This window comes from Coregonus lavaretus (genome assembly GCF_964263955.1).
Source record: "Coregonus lavaretus genome assembly, chromosome: 2".
Lineage (NCBI taxonomy): Eukaryota > Metazoa > Chordata > Actinopteri > Salmoniformes > Salmonidae > Coregonus > Coregonus lavaretus.
The window spans coordinates 65365534-65386719 of NC_139989.1; the positions used below are offsets into that span (position 1 = coordinate 65365534).

The 21186-nt window shown below is 44.6% G+C and overlaps 1 protein-coding gene across 2 annotated transcripts in view; it reads right to left on the reverse strand.

Annotated features, from left to right (window-relative positions):
• Positions 1-21186, reverse strand: part of LOC311138415 (neuropilin-1a-like) — a 93501-nt gene that overhangs the window by 68111 nt on the left and 4204 nt on the right. For both annotated transcript variants that reach the window (XM_084173090.1, XM_084173091.1), the window contains one exon: positions 20619-20793. In XM_084173090.1, coding sequence (XP_084029216.1) covers positions 20619-20793 — 175 coding nt within the window. The remainder of the gene's footprint in view (positions 1-20618; positions 20794-21186) is intronic.

Consider the following 21186-nt stretch of genomic DNA (forward strand, 5'->3'; position numbering starts at 1 on the left):
CTACGCTGTGAAGGACTGAAATCCTGCAGAGCCCACAAGGTTCCCCTGCTCAAGAAAGCACATATATAGGCCCGTCTGAAGTTTGCCAATGAACATCTGAATGATTCAGAGGAGAACTGGGTGAAAGTGTTGTGGTCAGATGAGACCAAAATGGAGCTCTTTGGCATCAACTCAACTCGCCATGTTTGGAGGAGGAGGAATGCTGCCTATGACCCCAAGAACACCATCCCCACCGTCAAACATGGAGGTGGAAACATTATGCATGGGGGGGGGGGGGGTTTCTGCTAAGGGGACAGGACAACTTCACCGCAATCGACGGGGCCATGTACCGTCAAATCTTGGGTGAGAACCTCCTTCCCTCAGCCAGGGCATTGAAAATGGGTCGTGGATGGGTATTCCAGCATGACAATGACCCAAAACACACGGACAAGGCAACAGAGGAGTGGCTCAAGAAGAAGCACATTAAGGTCCTGGAGTGGCCTAGCCAGTCTCCAGACCTTAATCCCATAGAAAATCTGTGGAGGAAGCTGAAGGTTCGAGTTGCCAAACGTCAGCCTCGAAACCTTAATGACTTGGAGAAGATCTGCAAAGAGTAGTGGAACAAAATCCCTCCTGAGATGTGTGCAAACCTGGTGGCCAACTACAAGAAACGTCTGACCTCTGTGATTGCCAACAAGGGTTTTGCCACCAAGTACTAAGTCATGTTTTGCAGAGGGGTCAAATACTTATTTCCCTCATTAAAATGCAAATCAATTTATAACATTTTTGACATGCGTTTTTCTGGATTTTTTTGTTGTTATTCTGTCACTCACTGTTCAAATAAACCTACCATTAAAATTATAGACTGATCATGTCTTTGTCAGTGGGCAAACATACAAAATCAGCAGGGGATCAAATACTCTTTTCCCTCACTGTAACTTTCCTGCAATGCAGGAAATGTTGAACTTGTAGTGTATTTGAAGTTTAAAAAGGCTTCTGAAGTTTGTAATTTCCACTTTGAAATTTCAGACTTGATTTTCACCTACAATAATAATAATAATTCACATTTCCTGTTGATGCAGGATAATTTTCCTGTTGTAGCAAACAGGCTCAATTTAAGATCCTACATCTGTAGTGACCCCTGTCTGACCACTAGGTCTTTACTTTAGGGCCTTGGTGTGGTATGGCTACAATACGTTCGTCTGGCTGTGATAATCATGTCTGCATGTCTGGCAGACATATCAGTATGGATGACGGATCACCACCTCAAGCTGAACCCTGGCAAGACGGAGCTGCTCTTCCTCCCGGGGAAGGACTGCCCGTTCCATGATCTCGCCATCACGGTTGACAACTCCGTTGTGTCCTCCTCCCAGAGTGCGAAGAGCCTTGGCGTGACCCTGGACAACACCCTGTCGTTCTCCGCTAACATCAAGGCGGTGACCCGATCCTGCAGGTTCATGCTCTACAACATTAGGAGAGTACGACCCTGCCTTACACAGGAAGCGGCACAGGTCCTAATCCAGGCACTTGTCATCTCCCGTCTGGATTACTGCAACTCGCTGTTGGCTGGGCTCCCTGCCTGTGCCATTAAACCCCTACAACTCATCCAGAATGCCGCAGCCCGTCTGGTGTTCAACCTTCCCAAGTTCTCTCACGTCACCCCCCTCCTCCGCACACTCCACTGGCTTCCAGTTGAAGCTCGCATCCGTTACAAGACCATGGTGCTTGCCTATGGAGCAGTGAGGGGAACGGCACCTCCGTACCTTCAGGCTCTGATCAGTCCCTACACCCAAACGAGGGCATTGCGTTCATCCACCTCTGGCCTGCTGGCTCCCCTTCCTCTGCGGAAGCATAGTTCCCGCTCAGCCCAGTCAAAACTGTTCGCTGCTCTGGCACCCCAATGGTGGAACAAGCTCCCTCACGACGCCAGGACAGCGGAGTCACTCACCACCTTCCGGAGACATTTGAAACCCCACCTCTTTAAGGAATACCTGGGATAGGATAAAGTTATCCTTCTACCCCCCCCAAAAAAAAAAAAAAAATAAAAAAAAAAAATACATTGTAAAGTGGTTATCCCACTGGCTATAGGGTGAATGCACCAATTTGTAAGTCGCTCTGGATAAGAGCGTCTGTAAATGACGTAAATGTGCCCTTGAGCAAGGCACTTAACCCTAATTGCTCCTATAAGTCGCTCTGGATAAGAGCGTCTGCTAAATGACTAAAATGTAAATGTAAATAATGGTGTGGTCTGGCTACGATGTTTCAGTCGTAATGAGTACTCTCTGTGTTTGCATGAGCCTGTTTGGCTTCTTTTCCCCCTGGTTGTTTTTTAAGAGCCAGCCCTTCCTTTCAGCTTTTAGGACCAGCTGTGGCAACAGCCCCTGTACTGGTTGGCTTGGACAAATAAGACTGATAAAGTCTACTTTATCAGTGTGCTTGAGACATGTAAAAAACAAGGGACTGTGTGCCCATGCTGGGGAGTTTATCAAGGTACATTTGCGCAGGAATCTGGCGGTTTACAGTGTTTTTTCTGTGTTTTACAACACAATGACCATGAAGGCTCCCATTATCCAGTTTAAGACAGATCGGGTTTCTTGCCTTTCTTATGTCACTGTGTGTGTCCCAAATAGCACCATATTCCCTACATAGTACATTACTTTTTAACAGCATTACTTTTGAACAGAGCCCTATGGGCCATTATATAACTAGCATTTAGACATAGTCATAGAGTAAACATCGTGTTGCATAACACAGCTTAAATTGGCATAATGTAGCTTCCAATAAGCATTATATGCAGCTTATCATGTGTCAGAACAGAAGATAATATCAGAAATAGATCATATCTACTGTAAGTCATATGTTTCTGTGGTGTATTGCTCTACAGTTTTTCTCAATATCCCCTACTGTAACTGAGCTCCTGTGAGGTAATATTGGGCTCTCTGCAGGCTGCATTGGCCCTGTCTGTTCCACAGCTCACAGCACAGAGAGGGCATCAATCTTTTGCAGCACTGTTCTGTTCTCCCAACTTATATATAATTCACCTCAGTGCCTCTGCCTTGGTCTCTGCAACCCACCTATCTCCTCCTCCCTCACTGCCCTAACCTGAGACTTGCCAGGCGTTTAAAAAATTGATGTGGAAATGCATCAACGTCGAAGGAGGGAGGAAAACTGCAGGACTCTATGGATTTGTGTGTGTGTGTGTGTGTGTACAGATACGGATGAGTGGCTCACTGTTTGTGTGTGTGTGTGTGTGTGTATGTTCATGTATGTGTGTGTGTGTGCCCTAGGCCTTTTCTCTAATGTCTAGTCCTGTTATGATCTGATCGGAGTACAGCGGTACAGTGGCCCAGACCAGGCTGTTGTCATCTGGAAGACATTATGGGATCATTTGCAAGAATGTCCAACACAACACCTCAGAACAACTTTCGCTTTCCAGCTGTATTAAATGCACTATGGACTAATCCGTGTCTGTAAGCACCTGCGGCGTACTTACTGTATGTTGACCCATGTGTGTGTGTGTTTGTGTGTCTGTGTGTGTGTTTGTTTGGGAGCCCTATGAGATGAGGGAGGACTGTTAACAACAACTCTAATTGACCCAAAGGCCCAGGACAGACACCGTTGGAGAGTATAGAGGTGGATACCGTTATCATCAAAACACAGTGGTGGTGGCCTATTTTTTAAACCTGGACAATCCTCCTGCTGCCCCCCACTCATAATTTCTCTCCTCAGGCTCCACCAAGTTACATTTGGATCCCCCCACAGAGAAAGTATCATACATTGTTATGTGTTGTTGTTGTTGTTGTTGTTGTTGTTGTTTCCCCCCCTCATAGACAATAGGATCCAGCTGAGTCATGCCCCGACTATAACAGTCATTAATCTGTCTGCTCCACTCCAGTCTGGGTAGGCCAGCGCCGTGCCAATGGAGCACACACACACACACACACACACACACACACACACACACACACACACACACACACACACACACACACACACACTCACACACTCACACACACACACACACACACACACACACACACACACACACACTCACACACACACTCACACACTCTCACACACACACACACACACACACACACACACACACACACACACACACACACACACACACACACACACACACATACACACACACACCCTCCCGCAACGCTAATGGTGAAAATGATCTGCCAATCCAGAGGGCAAATTAAAAACAAAAAGGGATGAATCTAATTCTCCCTGACTTTCGCTTCAGCGCCTCCAAATGTATTACCCTGCCTTCGTACTGCGGTGAGAGAGAGTTAAAGCAATCCTGCAGTGTGAAATGGGAACATTAGCCCACCTCACAAAGCCCAAGAGGATGCAATGAACCACAGTCTAACAATATAACAGGGTTTTAAATGCCTTGAGCATTTCCTTTTAGAAAGTATTGTCTCTCTATAGTTCTATATAAAAACATAGAATGATTTGTTATGATATATGGAATATGATCCAGGTAAAGGAATAATGTTATGAAGTGCTTGATACAAGAGGTTACAGTTTCTTAATCAGGTAAATTTATAAACATAAGCCCATGACCTAGTGGAAAGCTATAAAACCAATGTTTTTTTTTATATTCCCTCCTTTGGTAGAACTGTGTCAAGTTGGTAGAGCATGGCGCTTGCAACGCCAGGGTTGTGGGTTCGTTTCCCACGGGGGGCCAGTATGAAAATGTATGCACTCACTAACTGTAAGTCGCTCTGGATAAGAGCGTCTGCTAAAATGACAAAAAATGTACATGTAAAACAAACGGTCAAAGAGAGCATTCCAAATGGCAGCCTATTCCCTATATAGTACACTACATGTGCCCTGCCATTTGGGACAGAGACCATGTCTGTTCTCTAGTGTTTCTCTTTCTAGACCTGTCGCTAGGGCTAACGATCACACCATAAACATGTCACCTCCAAACATTTCAAAACAACTCTCAGGGTTAAACTAAATAAACTGGTAAAGGCCAAACAACAAAAGAGATCTGGGACATCTCAGCTCAGTGAGGTCTAGGCTGCGTCCCAAATGGCACCCTATTCCCTATATAGAGTGCACTACTTTTGACCAGAGCCCTGTGGGCCCTGGTCAAAAGTAGTGCACTACATAGTAAATAGGGTGCTATTTTAGCCGCAGCCCCAGCGAGGCCTAAATGGGGTTTACAGGAAAAGCCTGTTGTCGGCTGTCAAGAAATCCATCTCAGAGATCTGAAATCCTACTCAAGTACTAGCTAGACATCAGGGCTAACAAACTGTCACTTAGGACTGGAGCATAACATCATTAACGTTTCTACAATGAGGTCGCCAGCTGAGACGTTTCTTTTTTTGAGCCTGGCGGGGACATACCTCACCGAGTCAGATGGACTGCACTTACCGCTTTCCTCCAGCATATGACATTCATTAACCAAAACTGTAATAAAAGTCTCACCCTCCTCACTCCCCCCTCCTCAGTGCCATCCAGGACTGTAATGAACTGTCAGTTGCTGAGTCTGACAGACAAGGAGGGAACGGGGTGGGCAGCAACAGACTCTACATTTAAACGTCCGACTCTTGTGACTTCTGACTGCCGAGAGGCATGGAACGGGTAGAGTAGGAAAGACCCGCAGTTCACTGAACTGAAATGGAAACCAGCTCAGCCCAGCTCAGCTCATTGCAAAACCCAGTCACTCTCATATTTTTAGATGCAACTGGTTGGTTTAGATTTCTGCGGCTGCCTTGGCAGCGTATGCTTTTATAAACGGGTAATTATCATTAACATTGATGGATCTAGTGTGCCTCCATCCATTAGGTTCCCTCTAATGACGCTGTTGAAAGATCCTGCATATGCACTCTACCCAACAATCAGATTAATGAATTGGGGTATTTAGACCTAATTATTGCATCTCACACAACACAATAATCCTTTATTAGGAAATATGAGAGAGACAGCAGACAGATTGGAGAGAAGTTAGTAAGCCTGAAGGGGAGTCCTGATTACTTTAAGTTGGTTCACGCTGCAGTGGAAGGGTAGAGTAAAGGAGAGAGAGAGCAAAAGAAAGAGATTGAGAGAGATATAGAGAGAAAGAGAGAGAGAGAGAGAGAGAGAGAGGGGGAGGGAAAGAGAGGGAGGGGGAGAGATAGAGAGGGAGGGGGAGAGATAGAGAGGGAGAGAGAGCATGAGAGAGACCAGTTGTTCCATAAGTCATAAATCAATCCACTTTGGATGAACACCCTTAAACTTGATCTAATCACTAAATGTATAAAGCACATGCTTTGTGTAAAGCACAGGCTCAAACTGCAAACAAACACCTTTATTCCTTCCCACCCTTAAATCATCACATTTTAATGTCTATTCTATTCATGGGGTTAAACATTTAATGGAAGCAGTGATTGCAGTAGAGTTTCATGAGAAACCGGTGAAGTGCTTGTATTTTGCCCTAATTATAATCCCTTCATTTTCCATAATACATCTTGTTATCATGAATAAGGCAGGAATGAATAACCACAATTCATTAGAGAATCGCCCAGGGCAGAATGGAAATATGCATTTAGCACTTGTTCCTTTTCAAGTCAGCGCCTAAAATTAAATCACTTAGCTAGGCTACAATATGGCAGTGTTTCTGTGCATATTTGTAGAAGAACGTTGTTATGAATATTCAGGTATTCACGGAGCTGTCGCTGAATACCCCAGCAGCTGGTTTTCTAGGAAATGCATGATAACATTACCTCAGGGTCGTGTGACATTGAATAACCTAAATTATTAGTAACTGACTAATTTACTCAACAATCCCCACATACTGAAGTCTAGCCTCATGTCTTGCAACATGGCCTTTACTATGCAAACCGCACCTTGGTTCAATTTCACAATTTAACACAACAGAGTAACTAGCAACCTTATAAAGAAAAAGAGAGAGAAATGCGCAAATTGGAAGAAGAAAAAAAAGACAGAAGAGTGGCTAAAAAAGCCCTGAAGACATTGAGGTAGACACAGACAGTAGCACAGTAGCAGGTCCTCATATTGTCAGTGTCAGGGAGCCATTACTGAGAGAACAGCTCCCATTTGTCGCACCATGACATCTGTGAGCCCTGTGATTACAGAGAGAGGAGAGGAGAGGAGAGGAGTCTCTGCATAATCCCACTCATCCATATGATTAAGATGAAGCTGATATGATGAATACTATGATGGAGCTCATACAAAACAAGGAGAAAAAATACGAGGTGAGGAGGAAGAGGATATAAAAGTGGTTAGCTGTAAACAATGGGCTCGTGACCCACTGAACTTTGTGTGGGACTAGAATTAGACCAGAGAAGATATGGTATGATTTCTGATTTACGTGACATATGTAAAAAACTAAACAAAAACACGCACACTCAAAAACAAGATAATTTTCAAACTATATGTCCCATTTGTTGACTACTGAGAGATGCATTCTCCCTCCCTCGTGGGTAATGAGCTGTGTGTATTCTGCACAGTGGATTCTAAGGGTGGGGGGAGGAAAGGGGGAGGAACAGGGTCAAACAGAGGTAAAGCCTTTCAAGGCGGTTTCAAGGCTGGGTGCCGTTTCAAGACTCTTTCCTCTCCACAATGAGGAGAGAGAAAGGAGAGGATAGGAAAAGAGAGAGGGAGTGGGAGAGAGATTACGGAGAGAGAGAGACAGAGGAGAGGCAGCACAAGAGACAGAGAGAGCAAGAGAGAGAGGTAGTAGTAGTAGGCTAATGGGTGACAACATGAACAATTCTGGCGGTCTGGGGGAGCAGTGTCATGTGAAGGATTCCTGCCGGGCAGAGCAGGCAGAATAGACCAAGCTAGGCCTCTCTCCTCTCTCACTCAGCTGTCCCCTGATTATTTTATCTGGCTCCGCCCTGACTAGAGAGCTGGGGGGCAATAGCAATAACTGCACTGGGACTTATTCAATTAAAAGGTCCATCCGTCTCTCTCTTCCTCCCCATCCACCCTCTCCTCTCCTCCCAGAAGACTGCAGCAGAGAAACAGCAGAGGTTTAGGGGAGGCCAAGCCCTGCTGCCTCTCAACCAGGTCAGAGAGATATACAGCAAGCTGGGAGAGGCTATAGAGCCTGGGATAGGACAGTGGTTGGCTGGAGAGAGGAGCAGGGAGGACAGGAGGTCAAAGGATTTTGGGCAGGGAGCCCTTTCTACTCTAACATACACACATACAGAGACACACACACACACACACACACACACATTTAAGACCGGCAGGCAGCTATTTCTACTCTTGACAGGAAGCGGAAGAGGATGACGATAACAAACAGGAGTGATTTAGAATGTGTGTGCCAAATGTATTTTGGCGTGACCAGTTATTTGACTGATTGCCAGATAGCCAAGGACACTCACATCCTCTATCTGATACGCTGATCATCCCTAGTGATCATTCACCTCTCATAGCTCCCTTAGTCCATCCTCATTTCCAATAAAATGTCCCCTTTGTTCACACTAGCTATAGGATACTTAATTTTTTTTATGACAAGGTTGTTTGGAAGCCAAATAGGCCATGCTGCGAAGGCTGTGAGGGTGAGGTGCCAGGCAGTGCATCTCTTCCACAACAACAACAACGTGTGTGGGCCGTGGGCTGTAGGCCGGGCAGAGCTGACGGTAGGGGGTATGGAGGGGTTGGCATTACCCAGTCTTTACCCACTGCCCAGGCTGATCAAAGTGCTTTTCTGATGGGCCAGCCTAGCAAATCGTGCCAAGTTTTTGGAGGGCGAATTAACTGACCTCTCCATTTATTGGCCCTTCCACGCACACCCTGGTCTGTCAGCCAACATGGAGCCCATCCGCTTAGTAATTAGCTGCCTCTGCATTCTGACCATGGTTGCATGCTTAACTGCACCCTATTCCCTAAATAGTGCACTACTTTTGACCAGTGGCCCTGGTTAAAAGTAGTGCACTATATAGGGTAAAGGGTGCCATTATGGAAGCAGTTGTCCCCCTCTGGCCTCTTAAAAGGGTAGTATATTGAGGTGTAGAGGGGCTAAATGTACCCTCTATATGCCTATTGAGTCTATTTAGGTAATAGAATTATGCCGTGAGAAAAAGGCGGTAGCTTTTCTGGTTTACAGAGAAGAGATCAAGTTGGAAAGCCAACAAAGCGAGTGTTTGTGGGGTGGCTCTAACTCAATCAGAGAGCAGCGGGGTCCAGAGGCATCCATCAAAGTCTGCTTTGCTGCTGCTGCTTCCACATGCAGCCAACCCAGACCCACACACATACACACACACACACGCACACACACCCTTGTCAACCTGCGGAGAGCTGTGGAGTTAGGGCCGGGGAACACCACACCAGCTATCGATGGACGGGCTGGCAAACCGCCCCACGGTGTGCACAAACACACAGACGGATGGAGAACGATGGACCACGGACGGTTGGAATGTGCCGGCCTGAAATAGGAGGACTTTCCTACCTACTGCAAAACAAACCCACTTGGCTTCAGAGCCTCTCCTGGTTGATGCTGGAAGCTGGAAGAACAGCCCCCAGCCAAACTCGGCTGTTTGTAATTATACCTTGAGTCTTCCATTCCTCGCCGCCCTGCAGCTCACAAAACACTGAGGCTTTAGGGCAACCAGGTCTGTGAGGAGCTGAAAACCAGGGGCACATCAATCAAACCCTGAGGGCCATTCAGGGCTACGCCACTAAACTAAACACGGCTGACATGCCTGGACATGGTGTATTACAGACTTCACAGACTCTACAGCTCCATCTGGCCTCATCAACAGGCCTCCACAACCTCCAACTGGCCTCATCAATTAAAACAGGATTCCATAGACTCCACTCATTCTTCTAGGGACTGGGAGGGTGGATGGAGGGAGGGTGGATGGAGGGAGGAGGGAGGAGAAAGACATTGTGAGATGCTGTTTTCTACTAATCCCCCCCCCCCCCCCCCCTACTCCCACCAACATCCCATAATCACCACTAGTTTATTTCCCCCTTTGTTGTTTTGGAAACAGAGAGAAAGAGAGAGAGAATATTATGTATATCCAAAAAGAGCTTGAGTTGAGACTGAGTGCTCGTATTGCCAATGTCTTTGGAAACAGAACACGTAATTGAATTACGGCCTGAGAGTTTAATGCTTTTTCATCTTTCGCTGGAAGGAACATTTTTATGAATTTCTTAGAGTCCATAGATCTGTGTCCATGTTACCATGCTGTCCTCTAATCATGGACTGCATCCCAAATGGCACCCTACTCCCTATATAGTGCACTACTTTCGACCAGGGCCCTATCTTTTCACCAGTGCCCATAGTGCACTAGGGAATAGGGTGCCATTTGGGACGCACCCATGGACTTGTCCATAAAGCTCTTTTCCTGGGAGTCGGTTTCGGATAAAAGCAAAAGCATACTACAAGAAATCCCTCAGCTGTGTGGGCTGCGACTTCATCCACCAAAAACGTCCATATAGGGATGCTTGTATGGCTCTGGAGGGAAAAAAAGAAAAAGCCGGCTGCCAAAAAAACCTCAAGATACTCAACCCTCCATCCTCAGTGAACATGGGAGGATAACTCCCCACATTAAAAACTAAATAAAAACCTAAAACATGATATCTTCATATCGTTGTGTAGCAGAGTTATAGGTCTCCAATTCAGTTTTTTTTTTTTTTACGACTGTGGCCCCTTACTCCTCTTATCCTTCCATTCAACTTCATCCCACTGTTTCATCTCCCCCTTCTTCTCCTCCTCTTTCTTCTCCTCCTCCTCTGAATTGGAGTCCCCTCCTGTGGGGTAGAGGAGTGGCTCGCCTCCCAATCGCGGTGTGCGTGAGCTGGGCACGCATGAATCAAAGTGGTGACAGAGCAGCAGGGAGGACGGCAGATGTCACGGTGAGAAAGCTTTTCAATCAAGCTGTCCTTCCAACACTGACCAAGGTGAAAACTTCACCACCGGCACAACGGTAAACCCTTCTCCTCTACTTTAGCCCCAGCCTGGGATAGACACACACACGTACACGTACGGATGCACACACACACACACACACATAGACACACACATTCACACTAGGACTTTACCACCATTAACGCTTTGAGTAACATAGAAGATAGATGAGAGAGAGACATAGAGAGAGAGAGAGAGAGAGAGAGAGAGAGAGAGAGAGAGAGAGAGAGAGAGATTCCTACCCCACTCTCTTTTTCAGCCTTTTGTCCGTTAACTCATGCCAGAGGTGAACCTCTCTTTTAAACATAACTAAAGAGAGATAGTTTAGACAGTGCTTTCATCTGCTCGGAAATGCTAATTACACTAGTTATAATGGATCACCGGATGGGCCAGAGGTACTTCAATATTCTGTGAATGTAGCAGAAGAACAGGGATTTCTGACAACCTGTTTTCTATCATGGCAAGTTATGATTTGGGATAATTCATAGCAAGTGCTAACAACTTCACTTGAATCAGTGGTGCTGTCATAATGTAATTTGAGATACAATGTACGTCCTACTGTACAACAGGTGCATAATTTCAGCCGCCATTGTCCTAAAAGAAACAGTGCTGCTGCACTCTGTATTTTGTCTCGTTGTGCGAATATGCCTCTGTTATTTCAACTCTGCTTTGATCTTGAAAAGCATAAATGCCTCACTGGTAAATTCTTACATAAAAGAGACCCATAAACAACTAGAAATCATGTATGTTATCCAGGCTATAAGTGTCTCAAACAATTAATGTCAGCCCAAGCCTCTTCCCCTGGCCCTGAGAGGTCGCAGCCTGCCAGCCCGTTTTAAAAGGCCTGACCTTGCAGACGGAGGATAGAAAAGCCTTGTTACATTCCTGCCTTATTTATTTTCCTCCATGACAACGGCTGATGGACGATCACGCAGACCACTCACCATTTTTCATTATTTGCTTGTGCGGTGGTGGAGCGTGAGAGGCTCTGCATCCCAAATGGCCCATAGGGGTCTATTCAAAAGTAATGCACTATATAGGGAATAGGGTGCCATTTGGGACACATCCAGGGTGTGATAACGGAAGTGAGTGGGGGAGTCAGCGCACTTTATTCAGGGTTTTTTGGGGGAGACTTATGGGGCACTTCCACAATGACATGGAGCCTCTCCAGAGAGGAGAAAGGACTCCCACTGATCCCAAACCCCATCAGGTAGCTTCAGATCCAGCCAGGCTGTATAGACGTTGTGTGGCAGTACCATGGGAAACAGTCACAGCAGTGAGTCCCATTCACAAACCCTCTTCTTCCCCACAGTACCCCTCCTCTACTGAATAACTCAGTGGAACAGGTGGACTTCATTGTTAAACATGAGTGTTGTGTTATGAAGCTATGAGTCAGTCAGGGTCTCAGGATTCCTGCTTAACAAAAGAACCTGTAGGAAAAGAGAACTCTCCAGAACCAATAGGGGGCTGAGTACTACTTTCTCCTTTCCCCTGCTTTCCCTGCTGTAACTCATATCTGCAATGTAGGTCTGCATCCCAAATGGCACCCTACTCCTTACATAGTGCACTACTTTTAACCAGAGCCCTATTGCGCCTGGTCAAAAGTAGTGCACTATATGGGGAATAGGGTCCCATTTGGACGCAAGCCTGTAGTCCAGCAGGCCTGACCAAGAGGAATGCCTGGCAGGGCGGGCGGAGGGTAGAGGGCAGAGGGGCAGGCAGGCAGGATGTGCATTGTCTCAGGCCACAGAGAAGAGTGTTTGTCTTCCCAGCAGGGTATGTGGCTCTCCGAGGGGGCTACTCGACAGGAGAGGGGAGGTGGTCATTTTTTTCAAGCCTAGAATTATGGGCAGTCACAGTCAGGAGCAGGGAAGAGAGGAGAACGAGTGGGGAGCTCAGCTCTTCTGAGCTATTGTGTGTGAGGTGAGCTGAAGCTTTCCCTCCCTCACTGACTGACTTTCTCACTCTTCCTCTCTCCACTCCTCTCTCACCACAAAGGGCAGACCTTCTTCAGAAGGCATTCCCCAAATATTTTCCCCCACCCTCCCCAGCTAGCACATTTGGTTCTTTGGAAGTTGTGGGAACGTACGTTTCTGGTTTCTCATTGGTTCTGGGAACGAAGCCATAAGTTTCCTGACTGATAAAACATAACTTTTTTTTTACTTTCTGAGAACAGAAGTGAACATTTTGCCTGTTCTGGGAATGTACATTTTTTTTAGGTTGCAGGGATGTTCTGAGAACGTTTTACTACGGTTCCCTGAAAGTTTTCCTGGGAGGTTTTATTATCGTTCTGAGAATAAAAATAATAGCTTATTTGAAGGTAAGTAATTAACATTCTGAGAACATGTTTCAATAAGAATTGTAATAACACTGCTAGTATAATAACACTAACTGTATTGACCTCCAAGCACAGATAGGACACATGGAAATTAATTTGCTTTAATTTGCTCATTAATCATGCAAACATATTTATTTTTATTGTGGGACAGCGTCAGTGAGATTCAAACCTATGATCTTCTATCCATGGAATTAATCCACTGCGCCACCAGGATGGACCTAGCATGCCATGTTGTTTTATTTACTCATACAAAGCTGTTAATTTTAGTCTATTCAAACAGACCCCAATTCAAAGGAAACAAGCACTCATTATTATCAAGTGTGGCCAATTAGTGCGCGTGGCCAACACACCTGAACACATTTAACAAGATAGAGGATAGAGAGAGTTTAGTTGATGCTTAGAACGGAATGTATATGTTTTTAAATAACATTCTTAGAACACTCTCTGAACATTACTAAAGTTTTCTTGTGGTTTTTATGGAAAGTTTTCTGAACGTTCTCGGAACATACTGAAATTCCCAAAGAAGAACATTGTTTCTTAACGTTCTCGGAACAATGTGAGAACATGACTTTAAATAGAACAATGAGAAAATCTGTAGGAAATGTTATGCTGTAATGCTAAAATTCCCACAGAATAAAGTTGTTTCTTAACATTCCATTAACTATTTGAGAATATTCCCAATGTCAAACCAGTTGGAGAACATTCCTAGAACATTACCAAAATGTAAATGAAATTGTTTGACATTTTAGGAAATATTCTGTTCAAGTAATGAAATATCAAGATAATAAAGTTTTTTTTTGTCAAATTCCTTAAATGTGTTAAGAATGTTCCTGCACCATTCCCCTCTAAGAAACATATGGTTCTCAGAACGTTACAGTGCCTTGCAAAAGTATTCATCCCCCTTGCCGTTTTTCCTATTTTGTCCAAATTGGTGAAGTGAAATGAAAAAAATAACTTGTTAAAAGAAATTCAACAAAATAAATTACGGAAAAGTGGTGCTTGCATATGTATTCACCCCCTTTGCTATGAAGCCCCTAAATAAGATCTGGTGCAACCAATTACCTTCAGAAGTCACATAATTGCTCGCTAAAGTATTCACCCCCCTTGGCATTTTTACTATTTTGTTGCCTTAGAACCTGGAATGAAAATTGAGTTTTGGGGGGGTTGTATCATTTGATTTACAACACTTTGAAGATGCAAAATATTTTTTCTTGTGAAACAAACAAGAAATAAGACAAAAAAAACAGAATACTTCAGTGTGCATAACTATTCAACCCCCCAAAGTCAATAATTTGTAGAGCCACTTTTTGAAGAAATTACAGCTGCAAGTCTCTTGGGGTATGTCTCTATAAGTTTCGCACATCTAGCCACTGGGATTTTTGCCCATTCTTCAAGGCAAAACTGCTCCAGCTCCTTCAAGTTGGATGGGTTCCGCTGGTGTACAGCAATCTTTAAGTCATACCACAGATTCTCAATTGGATTGATGTCTGGGCTTTGACTAGGCCATTCCAAGACATTTAAATGTTTCCCCTTAAAGCACTCGGGTGTTGCTTTAGCAGTATGCTTAGGGTCATTGTCCTGCTGGAAGGTGAACCTCTGTCCCAGTCTCAAATCTCTGGAAGACTGAAACAGGTTTCCCTCAAGAATTTCCCTGTATTTAGGGCCATCCATCATTCCTTCAATTCTGACTAGTTTCCCAGTCCCTGCCAATGAAAAACATCCCCACAGCATGATGCTGCCACCACCATGCTTCACTGTGGGGATGGTGTTCTCGGGGTGATGAGAGGTGTTGGGTTTGCGCCAGACATAGCGTTTTCCTTGATGGCCAAAAAGCTCAATTTTAGTCTCATCTGACCAGAGTACCTTCTTCCATATGTTTGGGGAGTCTCCCACATGCCTTTTGGCGAACACCAAACGTGTTTGCTTATTTTTTTCTTTAAGCAATGGCTTTTTTATGGCCACTCTTCCGTAAAGCCCAGCTCTGTGGAATGTACGCCTTAAAGTGGTCTAATGGACAGATACTCCAATCTCCGCTGTGGAGCTTTGCAGCTCCTTCAGTGTTATCTTTGGTGTCTTCGTTGCCTCTCTTATTAATGACCTCCTTGCCTGGTCCGTGAATTTTGGTGGGGGGCCATATTCTTTCCATTTTTAATAATGGATTTAATGGTGCTCAATGGGATGTTCAAAGTTTCTGATATTTTTTGATAACCCAACCCTGATCTGTACTTCTCCACAACTTTGTCCCTGGCCTGTTTGGAGAGCTCCTCGATCTTCATGGTGCCGCTTGCTTGGTGGTGCCCCTTACTTAGTGGTGTTGCAGACTCTGGGGCCTTTCAGAACAGGTGTATATATGCTGAGATCATGTGACAGATCATGTGACACTTAGATTGCACACAGGTGGACTTTATTTAACTAATTATGTGACTTCTGAAGGTAATTGGTTGCACCAGATCTTATTTATGGGCTTCATAGCAAAGGGGTTGAATACATACGCACGCACCACCTTTCCGTTATTTATTTGTTCGAATTTTTTTAAACAAGTTATTTTTTTCATTTAACTTCCCCAAGTTAAATGTCCATTACATGAAATCCAAATAAAAATCAATTTAAATTACAGGTTGTAATGCAACAAAATAGGAAAAATGCCAAGGGGGATGAATATTTTTGCAAGGCACTGTATATACACAAAAATATGTGGACACCCCTTCAAATTAGTGGATTTGGCTATTTCAGCCACACCCGTTGCTGACAGGTGTATAAAGTTGAGCACACAGCCATACAATCTCCATAAACAAACATTGGCAGTAGAATGGCCTTACTGAAGAGCTCAGTGACTTTCAACGTGGCACAGTCATTGGACGCCACCTTTCCAACAAGTCAGTTCCTTGAATTTCTGCTCCGCTAGAGCTTCCCCGGTCAACTGTAAGTGCTGTTATTGTGAAGTGGAAATGTTTAAGAGCAACAATGGCTCAGCCATGAAGTGGTAGGCCACACTAGCTCACAGAATGGGACCGCCTAGTGCTGAAGCTCGTAGCACGTAAAAATCGTCTGTCCTTGATTGCAACACTCACTACCGAGTTCCAAACTGCCTCTGGAAGCAACGTCAGCACAAGAACTGTTCATCGGGAGTTTCATGAAATGGGTTTCCATGGCCGAGCAGCCACACACAAGCCTAAGATCACCATGCGCAATGCCAAGACTCGGCTGGAGCAGTGTAAAGCTCGCCGCCATTGGACTCTGGAGCAGTGGAAACACGTTCTCTGGAGTGATGAATCACGCTTCACCATCTGGCAGTACGACGGACGAATCTGGGATTGGCGGGTGCAAGGAGAACGCTACCTGCCCCAATGCATAGTGCCAACTGTAAAGTTTGGTGGAGGAAGAATAATGATCTGGGGCTGTTTTTCATGGTTTGGGCTAGGCCCCTTAGCTCCAGTGAAGGGAAATATTAATGCTAAAGCATACATACAATGACATTCTAGATGATTCTGTGTTTCCAACTTTGTGGCAACAGTTTGGGGAAGGCCCTTTCCTGTTTCAGCATGACAGTGCCCCTGTGTACAAAGTGAGGTCCATACAGCATACATACAATGACATTCTAGATGATTCTGTGTTTCCAACTTTGTGGCAACAGTTTGGGGAAGGCCCTTTCCTGTTTCAGCATGACAGTGCCCCTGTGTACAAAGTGAGGTCCATACAGAAATGTTTTGTTCAAGATCGTGTGGAAGAACTTGACTGGCCTGCAGAAAACCCTGACCTTCAAACCCATCGAACACCTGTGGGATGAATTGGAACGCCGACTGTGAGCCAGGCTTAATCGCCCAACATCAGTGCCCGACCTCACTAATGCTCTTGTAGCTGAATGGAAGCAAGTCCCTGCAGCAATGTTCCATTATCTAGTGGAAAGCCTTCCCAGAAGAGTGGAGGCTGTTATAGCAGCAAAGGGGGGACCAACTCCATATTAATGCCCATAATTTTGGAATGAAATGTTCGACGAGCAGCTGTCCACATACTTTTGGTAATGTAGTTCATGTCAGTCACTTGTTTATGACTTCATATCCAGCCAAACAACCATTTCTCCATGAGACGGCATAACTGCCACAACTACATGTCTGTCTGACAGCGTTATCAGATTGTAGTGAACCTGAGTACCCAGAGGGCAAGCTCACAAAATATACATTTACTCAATTTTGCCTTGTCGCCAAGAAAGCTGTTCATTCCACTGAAGATCAGAGCGAATTTACTTAAAATATTTGTCTTTACGGGCCCGGCTTTTACCTCAAACTTCATTAGGTTTCTGTGAGCATACACGTTAGCGCGACCCAAAAACACGCCATGAGAGTCTGTACAACGGTGTGTGGAAAGGTAAACATGACCAACATTTACATATCAATGCCCACTTAGTCCTTATCTACACTCTTAGAAAAAAGGGTTCCAAAAGGGTCCTATGGCTGTCCCCATAGGAGAACCCTTTTTGGTTCCAGTTTTAACTATTTTGGGTTCAATGTAGAACCCTCTGTGGAAAGGGTTCTACCTGGAACCCAAAAGGGTTCTATCTGGAACTAAAAAGATTCTACCTGGAACCAAAAGGGGTTATTTAAAGGGTTCTCCTATGGGGACAGCTGATAGCACCTTTTTTTCTAAGAGTGTACTGATGAAGTATTTTCCTCCAACTCTCTGCTCAGCCAGGATACAAGCTGTAGACCTAGTCTGAGTCCCAAATGGCACCTCATTCCCTATAGGCATTGGTCAAAAGTTGTGCACTATACGTTGGGAATAGGGCGCTATTTGGGACATAGCCCTAACCTTCCAAACAAACCCGTCAGGGAGGGAGCGCCAGAGGTAGGCTCAGCCACTGACGGTTTTTACAAGCACTTTCAGCTTGCTTCTTCTTTGGTTTGTTGATAACGGTCATGTAGGAGCACATGTGTAGCATGTGTGTTCCATTTGGACCATTAATTAGATTGCAGGGGAGTGCACTGAGGCCTGCATTGTAGCTGCCTGCTTCCCCCCTACCCGCTGGTCCATCAGATAAGGAAGGCAAGGTCGCCATTCTGGGGCTGGCCATTATCAGTTTCTATTATGTAAGGGGTGTTTGTGTGAGTCGAGCTGCGACTAGATGGCCCATGGTAGTCTGCTTACTGCTGCTGTACAAATCACACCAACCAACTGAACTGCTATCTACCAACAAAGACACCATGGCCATGAAGCACATGTCTCTCCCTCTCAAGCCTTAATTGATTTAGCTATGACATGTCCCTCTAGCTATTAACACAATAGCGGCATTCACTTTACAAAGCACCATTAGGCTACTTGAGTTGAAACTTTTTGAATGAGAGTAATTTAATGACTGCATCTTAAAAGGCACCCTATGGGCTCTGGGGAAAAGTAATGTAGGGAATAGGGTGCCATTTGGCACCCAGACAATGTCACTGACCATCTTCCTCATCCAGTCTAAAGTGAACACATAACAAGGTGAAATAGTGAAGTGGAACTTGTGGAACTAAAGTCCCATGAAAACCGCTCCATTAAAACATTAAATATGAGACAGTAGCAGACCAAATAGAGCAGAGGAGAGGCGGTTAAAATAGAAGAGCCTTGAGATCAATCTGACCCTGTTTCTCCACTGTATCCAAAAAGTCTCCCTATACCCTATGTAGTACACTACTTTTCAACCTATGGAAAACCCTATGCGCTCTGGTCAAAAGTAGTGCATTATGTAGGGAATAGGGTGCCATTTAAGATACAGATATATATATAACTGTATGAACAACGAGTCACTAGTGACTTGATTAAGTTTTACAGACATCTCTGCAGGTTAGTTGTTAGTGTGTTTCTCTCTAGCACTGAGGTTTATAACCCGTGACCACTCTATGGGCAGCATTACACAGTAATATGCACAGTACACCCTGGCTCTGCTCCAAACATAACAAGCAAAGGTAGGGACAAGGAAAATAACATGCTCTTTATCCACATCTAACACATGTGCAGACAGACAAGCAATTGATGGCATGGCAGTTCAGTCCCAACTTGGAAAACAGAAAACTTCAATTGACTTTGAAATGAAATTAACGGCAGAAGTAATTTGTAAACGATACGGAAATGGATCAAACTTGAAGATCACAGAGTATATTTATTTTAACTGAAAAAGGGAAGCCATTTGATTTGTGCTTCGAGGTTATATTCCTTGACTTTTAGAGTGTGCTTTTAAACACCGGAAACTCATTCCTGGTTAATTTAATTAACAAAAGTATTGTTTCCTCTTTCTGTCTGTATACACACACACACACGCACAAGCACTTGCACGCACGCACATCCACGTGCACACACAGCCATCCCTCTGCGCAACCTTGGGTCTGGGGACACTTTAACAATTGCTGGGTGTGGAGACCTGAGCCAGGAGAAGTCAGGACCATCAGGATCCCCCTCTGGAAGACAGGAGCGGTCCACCAGGCAGTAAATTGCAGACTGCCCCTTTAAAGAAGCAATAAAGTGGTATATACCTACAGTGTCTTTTTTCACCCAACTTTTTACCTAAATCTAATGACATGGTTGAAATTATTGTTGATTTCACTTTGAATTCACATTAGTTGACAACTCAATCAAATGTAAATGAAAACTATAGTTGTTGAACTGACATCTGTGCCCAGTGGATAGAGATCATGTTAAAACAGCCCAATCTATGGGCCTACATAGTATTCAGCGAAAACACAAAGGGCGTAGCAGTAAGAGGAAGAGCTTGGGCGTAGTGTGTAGTGGGGATACAGTAACAGTATCCAGCCCTATTCACTCTGCGTGTTCTCTAGATGCCCCTCCAGCATAAACAAAGGCTCAGAGGGAACACACACGCACTTACACACAAACACACACAGGGAGCAGGCTGGAGGGTAGGGGCACAGTCAAAGATAGAGGCAGAGCCAGTCAGCCCAGACTAAGGCATTGCATGTCTTGCTTTACCTCAGGGCACCACTTACACAGGGAGGCAGCAGGCTCATCACATTACTGTGGAGCTCCGGTTTCATAGGTAGCTGCCAGGTTAACCGTTTAGCCCTAGCCTGGCTTAACACCTTACAGCTGAAAAGTTAAACAGGGATTTGTAACAAAACCAGCAAGAAGGGTAATGATGACAAAAAGTCGACTGAGAAGGGGAAGAGACATCTATAATGTATGGAAGTTCAGACATCCACTAAATGGGCTTACTTCCTTAATGAAGTGAACTCATGATAACAGGAAAATATTACAACATATGAATAAAATAATTCTCAAACAATGACCAGCAAAGAAACTCCAAACCAATTTTTTTTTTTTAACACTAATTTTGCCCAGTACTGCGCAGTCTTGAATTCCACGACCGCTAGATGGCGGGCTTTCATGTACAATATGCACGAGTGGAGTAGAGGGCAGCCAACTTACTTGCACTCTCTATCCTCGAGATCAAAATGCGGGTTAAAGTTGATTAGAATTCTCTGGTGAGGTCCAGGCGCTGTAATCACCCAAACGCATTTCTGAGATGGCAAATATGATGCTGGATAGCCAGGTGAAGTGAGGTAATTCGCATTCGTTATTCTGATGTTGTCCCCACACTTGTCTGTAAGAAAGAACGTGGAGAAAAAGACAGTCAGCACAATAGCCCAAAGCAACACAGATAGCCTACAGAGATTCAATGAGTCGATAATGTCCGCTAGAGTATGTGTTATAAGCAATTATAGCCTAGGTGTTTTATTATTGTCGAGATGGAGATGAATGTGATCTGTTCAAAATCAAACTGGAATTGAGTTGATTTGAATGTTAAAACAATCATTATGAAAGTCAATTCAAGCTCATCATTTATAGGCCCACCCACGCCATACAAGTATTGTCCTACATTGTCTAAAGATGTCTTAACTAGACCAATCAAAACCAATCGAATATGCTTTTTGCTACTTTAGATAGGCTACATGCGTAAAGACGCACGGGTAAGGTAAATCCTTTCTGACCATCA